Source organism: Python bivittatus, unplaced genomic scaffold (assembly GCF_059951505.1).
Source record: "Python bivittatus isolate LINGU-HERP-01145 unplaced genomic scaffold, Pbiv_v1 ctg000220_np1212, whole genome shotgun sequence".
Taxonomy (NCBI): Eukaryota; Metazoa; Chordata; class Lepidosauria; order Squamata; family Pythonidae; genus Python; species Python bivittatus.
In genome coordinates this window covers 36,713,168-36,729,181 of record NW_028277048.1, presented here as the reverse complement: position 1 = coordinate 36,729,181, position 16,014 = coordinate 36,713,168, and the positions used below count along the sequence as shown (strand labels likewise).

Here is a 16,014-nt window from a genome sequence, read left to right as displayed (position 1 = left end):
CTAACTACAGTACTATATTTAGTACCAGTTTGAGTAGTTGAGTCAACTAAAAAGAGTAACAGAGGATGCCCATCCTACTATTGCATTGTCCAAACCACAGATCATGGAATTATTGGCTCATCTGATTTTCTGAACATCTTATTAAAAGCATGTGCTAAAAATAGATTACGGTGTTCTAGTTATGTTATTGATGCATCTCAGCAACTGCAGTGGCCAAAAGGAAACTTTTTTTTTTTTTGCCCATGGGAGGGAAAAGCATATTAATATAACGTTTAATAAGATGCAGTACTGTATAGTTTGGGGCAATGGCTGATGGATTATATTTTAATTATTTTTATTTTTAAAATGTGTAAATCATAATTATGCCCAATTTATAATTTATTACTCTGGGTAGCGCATATCAGTAAAAATGAGAAACAATCAAAACCAAATTAAAATATACTTTAAAAGCAATATAACAAAGCACAGTCATGGCCATAGCCAAGGCTAGGCGTTACAAGCTCTCACTCTCGCTGCAGAGTGGGTTCAACTATTCTCCTGGCCCAATGGGAGAAAAGCCAGATCTTTACCCCAACACACGGGAGAAAAGCCAGTTTTATGGGTACAGTCAAATAAGGGCAAAGGCAAATAACAGGAAGTGATTAAAGGAATGGGAAGAAAGAAAATGCTTTCAGGCAATGAGAACAGAGAAGATTTGGTAAACATTTTTACGCTTCCATGCCTCTAAATAAATGTGTATTCAAAAGAGTTCTGTTTTCCCCTCTTCTTGGGAGATGCAGTAGTTACAATCCTAAGGATTCTGCAATTGCCTTGTTGTTCTAATTTTTGGATTGTCTTTTATTCTTTGATTTTGTTAGCGTTTTTGTTCCTTGTTCATTGACAAGATTATTTGGCTTTATTACCTGGCTAGATGGCAGTACAAAGCTGACTTTGACTGATCTCAAAAAGTTACGTGGAGTCAGACCTTGTTGTTCTTGGACAGAGGACCATCAGGGAATACGAGGTTTCTGGCTAGACTTGAGAAATGGAAAGATATCCTGGGAAAATGCAATGGCAAGTTGTGTTTGAACTGTTGCCAAGCAAAAATACATCCACGTGGTCCCTAGGAAATGAAATCAATAGAAAGGGGTCTTTACCTTTACTTTTTGGATTACCATCACAGCACAAAAGGTGCAGTAGTACTGTTGGCCTGTGTTAAACTCCACACAGCTGAGCAAGATCAAGGAAGCAAGAATCATATAGACTTCAGTAAGGCACCTTTAATACTAGTATTAGGGATAAATACAGAAATTGCCAGATTCCTTTATTAGGGAGTTAATCAAGGCAGAACCTCTCAGAATGTTTCCAATTGTTTCTTGCCATCTGGATTGAGTTGCCATTAGTGAAATAAATATCTCTTGGTTATTTATGTCTAGCACTCATTTCATTACTTGCCCAGCCTTCCCATAATCTCTCACAACTTGACTGGGAATCTGGCCCTCTGTACTGTACATAACAAGAAGAATGTTCTTTCTCCAGAACTCCTGTGGCAGGATAACTCTAACCCTAATGCAACCTGGGGCCATTTAGATATGCTAAAACCAGTATTTCTCATCCTTGGCAACTTTGAGATGTCTGGAGTTCAACTCCCAGAATTCTGGGAGTTGAAGTTCAGATATCTTAAAATTGCCATGGTTGAGAAATACTGCTAGATGATAACTCCCATTCTTCCCATGCAACATAGCCACTGGCTAGGGATGACATGTTGGAGAGGCTGTTGTAGACCATGGCAACATGGCTTTGCTCCCATCTGTGGGATTTTAAAACGAATAAATAATTATTGTTTCAAGGCTTAGGCAGACATGGAGATAATCATGTTAAATTAGAGATGTCCCTAGCAGTCTAGGACACTTTAAAGAAGTTTGTGTGTATTCTGTATTTGAAAGGCTATCCACACTGATTATTCAGTTTTTTCAAACTTCTCCAATTGTTAATGAACTTGTAGTCTACTGCTTACAACATTACATGAGGTGATTTAAGATTGCCTTCACAGGAGACACTCATTCAATCATTCAAATCATTCAAGATGCATTCCCCTCACCCCCCATCCCCAGCAAAGATACTATGAATACACATGCCACTGAAGGCTAAAGAGTATATTAGTAAGGAAGTTGGACAAGTACTCCATAGTTTCCATAAAATGAGAAAGGAGAGTAACAAAACACTTCAAATTCTACCCTACTACAAATAAATCTAGAGCCACTTACTGAATAAACTACACAGTGCAAGCAATCTAGGCCACTTCAAATTGCAGGTAACCAAAACAAGCAACCTTGGAGCCTTTACCCAACTTTTTTTTTTAATCCTGCCTTTATTACGGCCCAAAGTCACCCAGCTGGCTTTTATGCCTAAGGCAGGACTAGAACTCACACTCTCCTGATTTCTAGCCTGGTGCTTTAACCACTAGACCAAACTGGCTTTACTAGTTTTCATAGTTCTCATTCTCATAGTTGTTTCTTCCTACTTACTGGCTTCCTTGAAAACTGATGAGGCTAAGGTAATGAGAAATGTATGGCACTGAAGTTTTACAAGGCTTAATGATTGCTAATGTGAACTTAGATGTTAAAGGCCTAATCTGTTTGCACTGAAGGGAGTTACAGCTATTCCTATAAAAGTACAACAGCTTAGTTCAGTGATTACTATGTAGAGAATCTGCTTCATTTAATGAAAACAATAGTGCAACATGATGATAAAATATGATTTTCCATTGTTCCTCCAAATGCATTGTGCATGTGCTGTAGATTTGATATACAATGATTTCATATTTTCAAACCAAATCTGAAGTTAAACATTTTGCCATGGAAACTAAATACTACTCTTCTATTCTGGCAACATTGGCTAGATAAACAACAATAAATTAAGTTAGACGATATTCATTAAGCAATTAGCAGGAGGAGAACATTCTTGTATGCTTTTCCAACAAGGTTGGTCACTGAATAATTTGACTTTAATTGACTTTTTTATTTAGAACACCACTCAAGCTTTGGAAATATAAATAATGCTATGTTTCCATTTATATCTAAGTAAAAATCTGTGCATTTTACTTAAGCTTGTATAGATCTTAGAAACTGGCTTTATTTGTTGAAAACTATGTGTCAGCCTTTCCATCTTTGTCCCTGACTTTTAAGAGTAATGATATCAGCAGCCCTAGCAAAGACTAATTCAATCAATTTGCAATCTCCTTTTAAAAACTCATGGCAAGTATAAACTACACTATTAAACTGCAGTATCCTATTTATTTATGCTGCCTACTTAGACAACTTTTGGCAATATACAAAGTTTTGTCCTCCCCCCCCCCGCCCGCTTTCTCTGCCCCTTGCAGAGTGAGGAATTCTGGAACTCTAGAGAATCCTGAAGCTAACTCTCTACTTGTTTGCATTTTTGGTTGGTCCAATAAATAAACTTTCTATCTTTGGACTTTGGTCTTTTTCTTTTGGACTAAAATGGATATCTTTGCTTTTTGTGTCACTGTCACTACAATCCTTAACTGTATGTTTAGTTCTTGTTGCTATTTATTTATTATTTAATTTCTAGGGCCTCCCACTCACCAACAATTCTCAGAGGCTTACTGAAGGTTAAAACAAATAGTAGAAACAAGTAACAGAGAATCTGAATGACTTACCTCACAGCAAAACTACATGTTACTTTTACTATTATCTAAACAAGATTTGAGTCCAATTCTGAATGGACCTAGAGGACAAATCTATAAAATCTTGACATTAACATATTTTCCCATCATTAGTGACCATACATGGAGAAGCATAGAGAGTTAAACTGTCAGGTCATTAATATGAAATAGAGATGATTTTTTTTTTTAAAAAATCTTGTTTCAGAAGATTGTAAAGTAAAGCTCATCCCATTATAATCTACTTTGCTCCTTCTTGTTCTCCTATTATTTTTGCTTGGAATCATCTGTGAGAAATTACATGACATCCCTCCCTCTGGGAGAACTTCTCTGTATGCATTTTTAAGTGTTAATAGCAGACACAGCCCCTTCCCCAATTCAGATTGGAACTGCCACACAGGAGGACAGCATAACCCTTTCCCCCATACTGTTTTTACAATTAAAATAACCCTACCCAAAAGCTGTTATTTCTCCCTCAAGGCAAAACATTCAGGTATCCTACTGGTTCCTATATATTTTACCCTGTAGAGCAAAGAACAGCTTCAGGGGTGGGATAATTTTCATCAAGAAAATAGAGGGAAAGCAGCAACCTTCATCTCTCACAGCTGATCCCAATCTTTATGCGTGTTTGTGTATGTGTATACACAAGCCTACTAGGATACAAGCGCGCACACACACACAGACACACAAAACTACTGTTAACAATTTTAAAACTAGCAAAAATCTTAATTGCATATGGTGAACAAGATGAATGAGAACATCTTGTTCAAATCCAGCCACATTAAGTGATTTGTCTATTAAAAGTCATATAATACCTCACTTTATCCTGAAAATCTTTTAGCATGTATATGATGCTGGAGTTTAGTGGCAGCAGATGCTTTACTTATTTTTATTTTATTTTATTTATATGGCTGTCTATCTTATACAGGTAGTCCTTGCTTAACGACTACAATTGGGACCAGCGACTCTGTCGCTAAGCGATGCAGTCACTAAGCAAAAATCAGGTGACCATGCCAGACTTACGACATCACTTCTGCGATCGTTAAGCAAATCACCCGCAGTTGTTAAGTAAGACATCACATGACCGCAATTTGAATTTTACTGCGGGCTTCTCCATTGACTCTGCTTGTCGGAAGCCGGCTGTGAAGCACGCAAATGGCAATCATGTGACTGTGGGACACTGCAACAGTCATGAACGCTCGCCAGTTGTGAAGTGCCCGGATCTCAATCAAGTGACTGCAGGGACGCTGCAATGGTTGTGAGTGCAAGGACTGGTCATAAAGTTACTTTTTCAGTGCCATTGCAACTTCAAACGATTGCTAAACAGGGCACTCATTAAGCGAGGGCTACCTGTATGCCACAACTCTGGATGGCTCACAACAATGCAGTAATACAAGCCAAAAAACAGTATAAGCGAACCTGCTGCCTCAACCAACACTTTCCAATACATCAGATACAACCCCAACTTCACCCTATCCCAGCTTTTTACCGCCTTCCAGAAGTCCCTTTCCTCAAATGCTGCCATCTAGTGGGACCTAGGACCTGCTGTCGAAAAGGTGCGCTTCCTAGGTCCCACCACATGGCAGCATTTGAGGGAAGGGACTTGGGCTGCACCTACCAACCTCTCCAACCCTCTGGAACATGCAGGTACCCTCAGAGAGAGTCAGTCCCACAAATACTCTGGCCCTGTGCTTTAAAGGTGATGCTTTACATATATTACACTAAATATTGTTCTGAAATCATATAGTGGTGTCCTTTGGGGCAACAACATATCTACAATTAATTCATAACTTTTTGAAAAATAATGTATGTTTTTAAACAGGCTGATCCAGAGACAAATCATCTTGATTTCTAGACTTCTCGCTGTAGTAAAACATCTTTCAGAGACGATATTTACAAATAACAAAGGACAAATATTTTCAGAATTGGCGTATATCTTTTCATTCATATCCCAACGGGCTACTTGTCTGATCCACTATTGATGGTCCTGTGCACTTTATACATGGCGAAGAATGCATGGGTTTAACACACTCTCCTTTGTAATTTCAGATGACGTTTCCCCATATTTCAAGACAGAGCCAGTGCGCACTCAAGTCCATCTAGAGGGAAATCGCTTGGTGCTCACCTGCATGGCAGAAGGCAGTTGGCCCCTGGAATTCAAGTGGTTACATGACAACAGAGAGTTAACCAAGTTCTCACTGGAATATAGGTATGTCAAGCATTCTCAGGAATTTCTGTAGTGAACATCCCTGTAGCTGTTTGTCAGTTATTCCCTTGGGACATATGTTATCTGAAACTTCAGGTTTGCTCACAGGGACATCCTGGGTTTTTAATGAATTTATCTTCTTGCATAGCTTCTAAAAAGATGGGGTGGTGATTCAATGTTGTTTCTTCCATACAAGGATCATGTTCAGAATAATACAAATTAGACAGTGGGTTTTTTTAATAGTCTAGAATGCTAGCAGTGACAAAAACAGACAATTAAACTAGCCAGAGTGGGTTGGACTTGTATGACTTCTGAAAGTCATACAAAATGAGAAGAATTTCTTAAGGCAAGCTACATTGGGGCCTTATTCAGCAAGATTAATTTTGCCTATCTGACACGCTGAAAAGAATTTCCTGCTCTATGTACAAACTGCTAATCAAGAATCACTCTGTCTACATAGCTCCCCTTCTTCTATCCCTTGAAGCGATCAAGGGAAGTAATTTTGACACCAAGTTTATTAAGCCACTTTATTTACTTATGAAAGCTGGCTCCTTATCTCTAGATTCTGCTTTTTCAATACAGTACTGATTTGAAAACAAGAGCCCTACAAAAAAACAAAACAAAAAAAACCCTTGAACAAGATGGATATAAACCACTAGATTTTCCATAGGCCAGTAACCTTTTAAATGGATAGATTGTATAGTTTCAGTTTTTCAGACATACATGAGCTTTAATGTCAAGTATGTTTTGTTACTGGCGGGGTAGGCATAATTAATATTTCACAATCAGATAGCTGTAGTCCTTTATTACTTTCAAAGAGAATCACCATTCCTTCTCTTCTCCCAGTATGCTACCTTGTAACCAAGGATCTTTTGTACAAGGAACAAAAGATGCCTCTAACTAAATTGGTTTGCAGAGGGCATCCTGCATCAACGGTTTAAGACTGAAACAAATTGCAGGCAAGATCAGCACCCAGAAATATTCACTGCTTATGTGCTATCAAATCTGTGTCTACTCTTAGCGATCCCATAGATTTTCTTCATGAAAATTTTTCCATGAAAATTTTCTCTGTCCCCAATCTGATCCTTCAGATCTTCCAATGACGCACTTATTGCTGATGGACCTGAATCCATCCACATTGCTGTTGGTCATTCTTTTTCCTTCCACCTTTCCCAAGAAAGCTAGGTCTTATGTCAAAACTTTGATAAGTTTAGTCTGGTCGTTTGTACATTGAGTGAGAACTCTGGATAGATTTGTGCCATGTTCCATTTGTTTATTTTCTTAGCTATCCGTGGTAATCTCTGGAGTCTTCTCTAACACCAAAGTTCAAAAGTATTAATACTCTTTCTATGTTGTTCCTTCAAAATCCAACGTGTCCTTCCATAAAGTGTCACAGGGAAAATCATTGTCTGCATGATTCAGATCTTTGTAGATATAGGCACATCTTGGCATATCAATATCTTTTCCAAGGCTTCCACTGCTACTTTACCAAATATTTGTCTGTGATGCAGTTCTTGATTACTTTTATTGTTGATAGTTCCTTTATTGTTGATAGTCGATCCTAAAAGACAGAAGCTATTTACCACTTCAGTATTGTCATTGTCAGTTCTAAGGCTGGTTGCTGTATCTTTTGTCATTAGTTTGGCTTCTATATATTTTAACTTAGTCCCATTTTTTCACTGTGCTCCTTGACACACTACTTCAGAGCTTGCAGATTATTTTCATTTTTCAGCTATCAGAGAGGAGTGTCATCAGCATAGTGCAAGTTTCTTCCTCCAGTTTTAAAACCATGCTTATCTTCTTCCAGTCCAGGTTTCTTAATATATAAGATGTACTAAAAGTCAGACCAATCAAAATAAGTTTTATTAATTAATATTTTTTTCAGGGAAAATGTTACTGTACTTAGGAACATTCAGAGGGTCATGCATCAAATGAGTAAGGAAGTGTTTGAATTAAATGGCAACCAGTTTGAACATTTAATGTAATTCATGTAATAAATTGTCTATGGGGCCTGACTTTTGGTACACCCTGTATATTCCACGTATATGTTGAATAAATAAGGGGAGAGTATACAACCTTTTCTTACTCCTTTGCTAATCTATAGCCAGTCTGTTTCACCATGTTCTGTCTGGACTGTTGCTTCCAGGCCTGTGCACATGTTTCACTTGAGGATAATGAGATGTTCTGCGATTCCCATTTTCATAAGCACATTGAACAGCTTGACCTGGTTGCACAATTAAACCCTTTCTATAATTAATTAAGCATATATTGGTTCCTTTTTGGTATTCCTTGGCTTTCTCTATTACCCCAGCATGCATCAGCAATAATGTATTTTGTTCGTCAGAGTTTTAAAATCTGTGTTAGATGATCCTAGGCATTATTCTGCAAGTATGTGAGATTAAGGATATTGTGCAATAGTTTGCACATTCTGTCAGGTCTCCTTCCTTTGGTATTGTTGTGTAGACTGACAGCTTCCAATCTGTTGGCCACTGTTGGCTTTGTTCTTCAGCTTTAGCTTGACCTGGAGTTTGCACATGAAGTGATCTGTTCTACAACTCAGCCCCTGGCAATGTCTTTGCTGTTATAAATGAGCCTTTCTTCCTTCTTCTATCAATATTATTGTCAATTTGATTTCTGTTTTATTCCATCTGGTGATGTTCATGTATATAGACATCATTTGGTTGTTGGAAGACTATGTTAGGAAGACTATGTTAGCAACAAAAAAATAATTGGATTGGCAGAAAGCAGTAAGTCATTTTCTTACTTCATTTCAGTTTCCTAGGCCATGCAGTCCAACAAACAACATATTTTGCTTGCATGTTCTGTTTACTTCAGATTGAACTTGACCATAAACCTATCAACCTCTTCTTCTGCATCAGTGGTTAGAGTATAAACTTAGATATCTGTTATATTAAAGGGCTGTCTGAGAAGTTTAATTGATTGTGCCCAAGGACTATCCTTGCTATCTTCTTCCTGACTATGAAAACAATGCTGTTCCTTCTTTGTTTTTTAGGTCCTGTGTAATACGATCTTCTGTTCAAAAGTGTCCGATTCTGTTCCATTTCAATTTACTAATGCCAAAAATATCAATGTGTAGTCAGTTCACTTCATCTTTCATGTGTTGACTTTTTCCATGTTCATGCTTCTTATGTTCCATGTTCCCACTGTAATTCTGCCTTTGGAGCTTTGGATTTTGTTTTCCTGCAGGGCAACATCAGCAAATAGACATACCAAAGGCTTTTATCTAGCCATGTCAGAAACACTGTTAGCATTCTGAAAGCTCCTCAGCTCTTCCTCAATAGCATGTTGAATACCATCCAACCTGAGGGTCCCCTCATCCAGCATTGTATCATCAGTCAGTTTATATTGTTTATTGGTGTGATTTTCTGGATAAATACAAAAGCAGTTTATTGTTGTCTTCTCCTGCATAGTATGAAATGATACCTTTGCATCTTCTTTCTATATCACTGCTGTCCAATATAAATGTCTGCTTGCCGTAGCTGAGTAGCTGGGATGGCCTTGTTTGAATTATATGTTCTTGACATACTCTCCTAGCATTCCTTGCTCATCCCTCCAAGAAACATCCCCTCCCCCACCCACCATGATAAAGCAGCATAGCATTGGATGAAAACATTAAAATCCTTTTTAACATTATTCCCACAGACACACACACACCCCAGTGTAAAATGCTTCTGATCTGTATTTTATTTTATTTATTTATATTTTCAAATAGTGGGGGTAAAATGAATTTCATCTCTAGTCAGATAGACTGTGAGATTTGTGCTTTACACTTATATCACATTTTGGTATCAAGTTAGGCATTTGTAAATCACACATCACAAGTTCCCAGACACATAAGAACAGCTGTCGAACTAGGATTCACTTCTTATTAATTTGTGTAGCACTTGCCCTTCTCTATTAATTTAATACTGTTTTCTCTTGATACACTGAAGATGGAAAGTGCCTCTGGTTGCAACTGATGTTTTTGTAGAGTTATTCCCTCTTCAAATAGCTTGTTAATTATCCCTCATTCTGGTTGCTATCATTTATCTATCATGGATTGGAAACCTGGCTTTGTGGCCTACAGCAATCTCTCTTTCTCTCTCTCTCTTGTTTGCCATTCAACCTTAGGGGCCCATCAAAAAAGTTTTCTTCGATTTCTTTCTCACTCAGTAATTTGAGAAGAAAACAACTGTCACAAAGTCAGAGCCACTCAAGGTCTGGCTTTAAATCAAGCCAAGTGCTTCCCAACATCTTGTATATGTGCAAGAGTGTGTATGTCTGTCATCCCCTCCATCTTAATCAATAACTCAGCCCAAGGCAAGACATGTTCCAATTTAAGACATTGTGTTTTAAGGCCTCTTGCTGCTGCTGCAATGCTGGGACCTTGGGAAGGTCCTCTCACTGACAGCTGCTGAGAAAGGCCTCATTGAATGCCTAGACAGCAGCCTAAGGTTCCTCTTGAAGAAGCAGTGGAAAACTTTCATTTCTAAGCAGGGACACGTTGCTTCTTTTTTAAAACTACGTTGTGAATCCAAGTGTCTGTTATGTGGAATTCCTTCAAAGTCAACTTAATTATGAGCAGGAAATTTGACTGTTTTGCCAAGGAATTAGGCCAAGGGTCTCAAACTCAAATCACCACAGGCACCACACGAGGACCAGTTCATTAACTCAAGGGCCGTAGCCCTGAAGCATTTTTGTACATCAATGTAAACATCTCTGATGAATCAGAAATTAAAAAACAAAAACAAAACAGAGAGTATTACCATATGCCATTAAACATAAATTTATTCAATTAAAAATATGGGCAAAGCAGAACTACTTTTTGCCATTTCACTTTGGCCTCTTGGGCTGCAGTGTTAGCTGCATAACAGTAGTTGGGGTTGCTGTTAACCTGGGAGCTGTGAGTTAGTCAGTGGCTCTTGTCAAGGGAGCAATTAGGAAACTAGGAAGTCACCTCTGTCTGGAGTTTCAGCACTTCCATATTCCAACAAGGCTCTCCAGAAGAGACATCAGGAACCCTGTTGGAATGTGGACCAAATTTCTACCATAGCTGGGCCTAGTCTGGGCCATCCCCCTATACTAGGATCATGGATCTCACCATTGCCCACCCACTGTGAGATACCCTGGAACAGTGAAGGAGCAAGGCCTGTCTTCCCCTCCCCCCCCGCACCCTTGCCTACTCCCCCTTGCTGCCACCACCTCCATGAGAGTTCCTCCTTGCTACAGCTTTAGGCTGAAAAAAAATCAGCTCCACTCCCAGGCTGGATAGGCTGAGGATTGGCTCCACTCCTACTCCCAAATGAAGATGGCATCATAGCTGGAGCTGATCTTCCCCACTTGCCTGCTGTATTGTGGCCCCCAACCCTATATGTGATACCTTTGGTGCAAGGTTAGGAATCTAGGCCACAGAAAATGACTTGGAGGGCCACCTCCAATGCCACAGGCTGCAAGTTTGAAGCCCCTGATTTTTGCAACTATCATTTGCCCCTACATGAAATGAATAAATTGGTTTTTTTATTATTATTTTGCTCATTTATAATTGTGGTTTATTCATTTCTCTGAGGATCTCTCTGTGTATAAATGGTACGTGCACTGATTTTTTAATTTAAAAAACAGATGTGCTATAAAATTACAGAACATTAAATTTCTTAATTCCAACCTGCAATCTGAAGATTGTTTGTTTGTGAGAGTCATACAGGTGGCCACTGGTACAGGTGCCAGCTATCTGTGCCCCATATCTGGGGATACTGATATATCCTACAAGATGTTGGCCTTCTCATCCAAAAATGTGCAAATCTCCAAAATCTTCTGAGACTGGGCTATTTTGCACTATTCTGACCACTTGAATTAAAATATGAATGGTCCTCATGTGTGGACTACTACAATATGCTCTATGTGGGGCTGCCCTTGAAGACCACTTGGAAGCTGCAGCTGGTCCTGAGGGCAGGAGCACAGGAAGTTTGAATAAATAAATAAGTTATGGGCATGCCACACCACAATGTGCCCATGTAAACCTGTGCTTTATGCTCTGCACTGATTACTAGTTGGCTTCCAGGTGGAATTCAAGATGCTCGTCATCAGCTATAAAGCCCTTCATGGCATAGGGCCTGGTTATTTGAGAGACCGCCTGTCTCCTGTAATTTCTGCCTGCCCTGTATGATTGGATAGAGTTGGCATGCTTTGGATCCCATTGATTAAGCAGTGTTGTTAGATGGGACCCAGGAGATAGGTCTCCCCTGCACAGAACCTGCCTCCTGGAATACTGTAGCATCCCCCAGAGGATGGGGGATATGGCCCCTACTCTGATCTCACTTCAGCAGGCCCTAAAAACTGGACTCTTCCCCCAGCCTTTGGGCTAGGATGTGTGGCAGGCCTCCTATGGGAATGTTTTTGTGTTAGCCTATATGTTTTATTGCTGTTACCAGACATTTATTACTTTTATTCATTATATTGTTTCTAATATTGTATGCTGCCCAGAGTCACTACGAAGTCAGGCAGCCACAGAAATTTGATAAACAAATAAATAAATTTTATTATTCAAATTTGATGTTCTGGGGCTATCACAGTCCTGGAGGTACCCATTCTTGATCTTGGGCTTTGTGGTGGTCCTCAAAAGTTTTGAATATCATCTGTATAAAGGAAAAATCACTGGATTCAACTGCCTAGCCCTCAGTTTTGTAAATGTTTTCCCTATAATTTAGTTTTCACTCAAATCTGTTATAAAAAGTGACCGTTTGGACCCAGTATTTGCATGTGTTCAGAGGCACTTACTGCAGGTAATTTGCTACTACAATTTCACATCTACTTCTGCATTATTCCTTACATTTTTTTCTCTTATTCGGTAGTTTAGATTAGGATTTTTACTTTTTTTTTTCTTTGATATATAGTTTCTTTTATGTAAGAGCATAGGTTTCTTTTTTTAAAACTACAGGTTTTTTTTTAGTGAAATAGCACTATAGTTATACTGCTCTTTATATATAATACTAAAAACTACTAAGTTTTTTTTTAAAGAAGTGCTAATTGTAATGTTTTTTAAGTTTAATGTGATGATGATTATAATAATAATTATAAAATATTTTACAAGAGCTTAATGTGCTCCCCTTATTTCACCTTATTGATCCTTTAGCCTAGATAGTGATAATACCTTGGAGTAGATTATTTGTTTTTGGGGAAAGGAGAGGAAAATACCACTTCTGTTTTCATTTGCTTTTCATTTGTGGTGGCACAGTATAATCATGTGCTTTCACAAATGAAAACGGTGGCCATGGCGTTAAGTAGCAAATAATGAAGTCATCCAGCTAGGCTTCACGGGTTTTCTTTGAACCTTTATAACTTTTCATGGAACCTCTGAAAAACAGCAAATGTGGAAGTCAAAAGCTACAAACATTGTAGAGCTTTCTGTGCATTTTTGCCTGTGTTAGGATTAAAATGATCTATTAAGTAGTATCATCATGGGGCAGTAAGTTATACAAATCGCTTGTCTTTGTTGATTTTACTATCCTCAGTGCTGAAGCTATGTCTGGCCTGCCCACCTCCTTCCTTCCTTCTTCCTTCCTCCCTCCCTCCCCTTCCTTCCTCCCTTCCTCCCTTCCCCTGCCATTGTGAATTAAGATATTGGGAAATAGCTTCTGAAAGGAAATAATTAGTAGAAAGAATGGACAGACAACTAAAACGTACATCCATATGTTTTACCTGTATTACAACAAGCCAGGATAGTCTAAATTTACAAACTATCAGATACAAAATTCTGGGAGGGTATTTTCATAATATGCACGTTATTTATACCCTGCTGATGTGACTATAAAGGGGATGTAATTTGTGAACTGGCCTTGAAATCCTGAGCAATGTATACAAATGTGCCCTTGAATTAGAGTCATATGAAAAAGTAAGTACACCCCATGTAAAGTTTTTTTTTCTTTTTTAACGTATGTAAACATATTCATATTTTATCTTCATTCAAACAATATATAAACATAAAGGTGTTGTAAAAACTATGAAAAAAATTACAGTCATTTATTCAACAAAGAATTAAGAGATATGCCATATCTTCTGTAAGTACGCTCTTGGCTCTAATACCTGGTATTTCCCCCTTTGGTGGAAACAACCTCAAGTAGGTGTTTATTAAAACTGTCTACCAGTCTCTGACATGACTGGGGGGAATTTTTTACCGTCTCCTCCATTCAGATTTTTTTCATCTATGCAATGTTTGAGGGGTTTCTTGCATGCACAGCCCGTTTCAAATCACCCCAAACCATCTTGATAAGATTTAGATCCAGGCTTTGATTTGGCCATTCAGGACCCCTCCATTTCTTTCTTTTCTTTTTTTTTTCCCAGCCATTCCTTGGTGGATCTACTGGAATGTTTATAGTCATTGTCATGTAGTAATGTCTACTTTCAGTTGAGCTTCAATCTTCTGACAGATGGTCTCACATTATTCTCAAGCACCTTCTGGTGCAATGAAGAATTCATAGTGGATTCTCTGAAGATGAGCTGCCCAGGCCCTAATGCAGCAAAGCAGCCCCAAACCATAACATTTCCACCACCAAGCTTTGCAGTTGGCGTCAGGTTCTTCTGGTGAAATGCTGTCTTTGGTTTTTGCCAAACATGTCTTCTGGTACCGTGGCCAAATAACACTATCTTTGCCTTGTCTGTCCAGAGCACATTATTCCAGAAGTCCTGGCCTTGGCCTGGGTTTTCACGAGCAAACTTTAGCCTTGCCCTGATGTTTTTTTCTGGACAGCAAAGGTTTCCTCCTGGTACACCTCCCATCCAGATCTTATTTGCTGCAGTTTCTTTCTAATGGCAGACTCATGCACTTTGGCATCAATAGTAGCAAGAGCTACCTGTGGGTCACTTGATGAAATGCTGGGGTTCGTGGAGACTTCTTTCAGCGTCTTGTGTTTTGCTCTCTGGCTGAACTTGCTGGGACAGCCTGGCCTGGGCAAGTTGGCAGTTGTTTGAAATCTTCTCCACTTGGGGTTCATCTTCCGGACAGTGGAATGATTGGTGTCCAATTATTTGGCAATCCTTTCAATCCCTTCCCAGATTCATAGGCATCTATAACCTTCATTCTGAAGGCCTCAGAGAGCTCTTTCGATCTAAGTGTGGTGATACCACACACTTCAACAACAAAGAGCAAATCGAACTAAATGTCTGAAGTTCCAGTAAGACAGGTTCCTCACGGATCCTCTCTGATGATGTTCTAAACATTTGCACCTGATTCTAATTTTAGGTATTTGAGTAGTGATAGATATAGGGGTGTAGTTACTTTTTCCACATGCAAAATTTGCATTTATGTTTATATAAATTACACGGTAGATTACAAAATGTAAATGGTGCAGTGATATTATATCCCCTTTATTAAAATTGTTGAAATGAAGGTCAGATATCTGTATGCTGAAGTATGTTGAAAAAGTCAAAAGTTTCTATGGGGTGTACTTACTTTTTCACATGACTGAATGTCAGTGAGTAATAGCCAAAAAATATTTTTAGTTTCCAACAGGAATATGGCAAGCATGCTTTTGATCACAGGCAAGATGTTTCTACTTCTATGCACATAAGAGCAATCTCCCCTCACAAAGAATTAAGAAGAAGGATGGAGACCTTCCTCTAAGCCAGAAATTCTGCAGAAATTTCTCTGGGAAGCCAAGCCTAGCCCAGAAAGTATCTGTTTTCAAAACTGAAGTTAAAAGGGCTCAGAAACATCATGTTTCTTTCCCTGTATCTGAAAGAAACCCACTCCAGATTTTTCTTTCTTTCCTGCAATAGATCTCTGTTTTAACTCAATTATTTATTTTCTTCTTTCTCTTTCCTTTTTTGTGGGGGTGGGCGTGAGGGTGGGGACAAATACCATAATCAGAATGGTCTTGTCTTGTCTTGTCTTATCTTGTCTTTCTGGGATAGAAAGGCAGGAAGAAAGAGATAAACCATTTGGAAATATAGGAATGGTTAATGGAGAAAAAATATAGAGAGGCATAAAATGTAGAGAGACATGAATAAAAAGGAGATTTGAAATTGCTCTTTATCTTCCCCCATCTATTCACTCAGTCAGTGTGCAAATAAAGTTTCCTCTTGTTCTGAAATAAAACCCACTTGCAATTGGAATGAAATGTCAGGAATCTGTAGACAGCGATACTTTGAA

General features: G+C 38.6%; 1 protein-coding gene across 7 annotated transcripts in view; it reads left to right on the top strand.

Moving 5' to 3' along the window:
• Nucleotides 1–16,014, top strand: part of SDK2 (sidekick cell adhesion molecule 2) — a 365,800-nt gene that overhangs the window by 204,338 nt on the left and 145,448 nt on the right. For all 7 annotated transcript variants that reach the window (XM_088138347.1, XM_088138346.1, XM_088138350.1 and 4 more), the window contains one exon: nt 5,714–5,873. In XM_088138347.1, the coding sequence (XP_087994473.1) occupies nt 5,714–5,873 (160 nt within the window). Of the gene's footprint in view, nt 1–5,713; nt 5,874–16,014 lie in introns of those variants that run through there.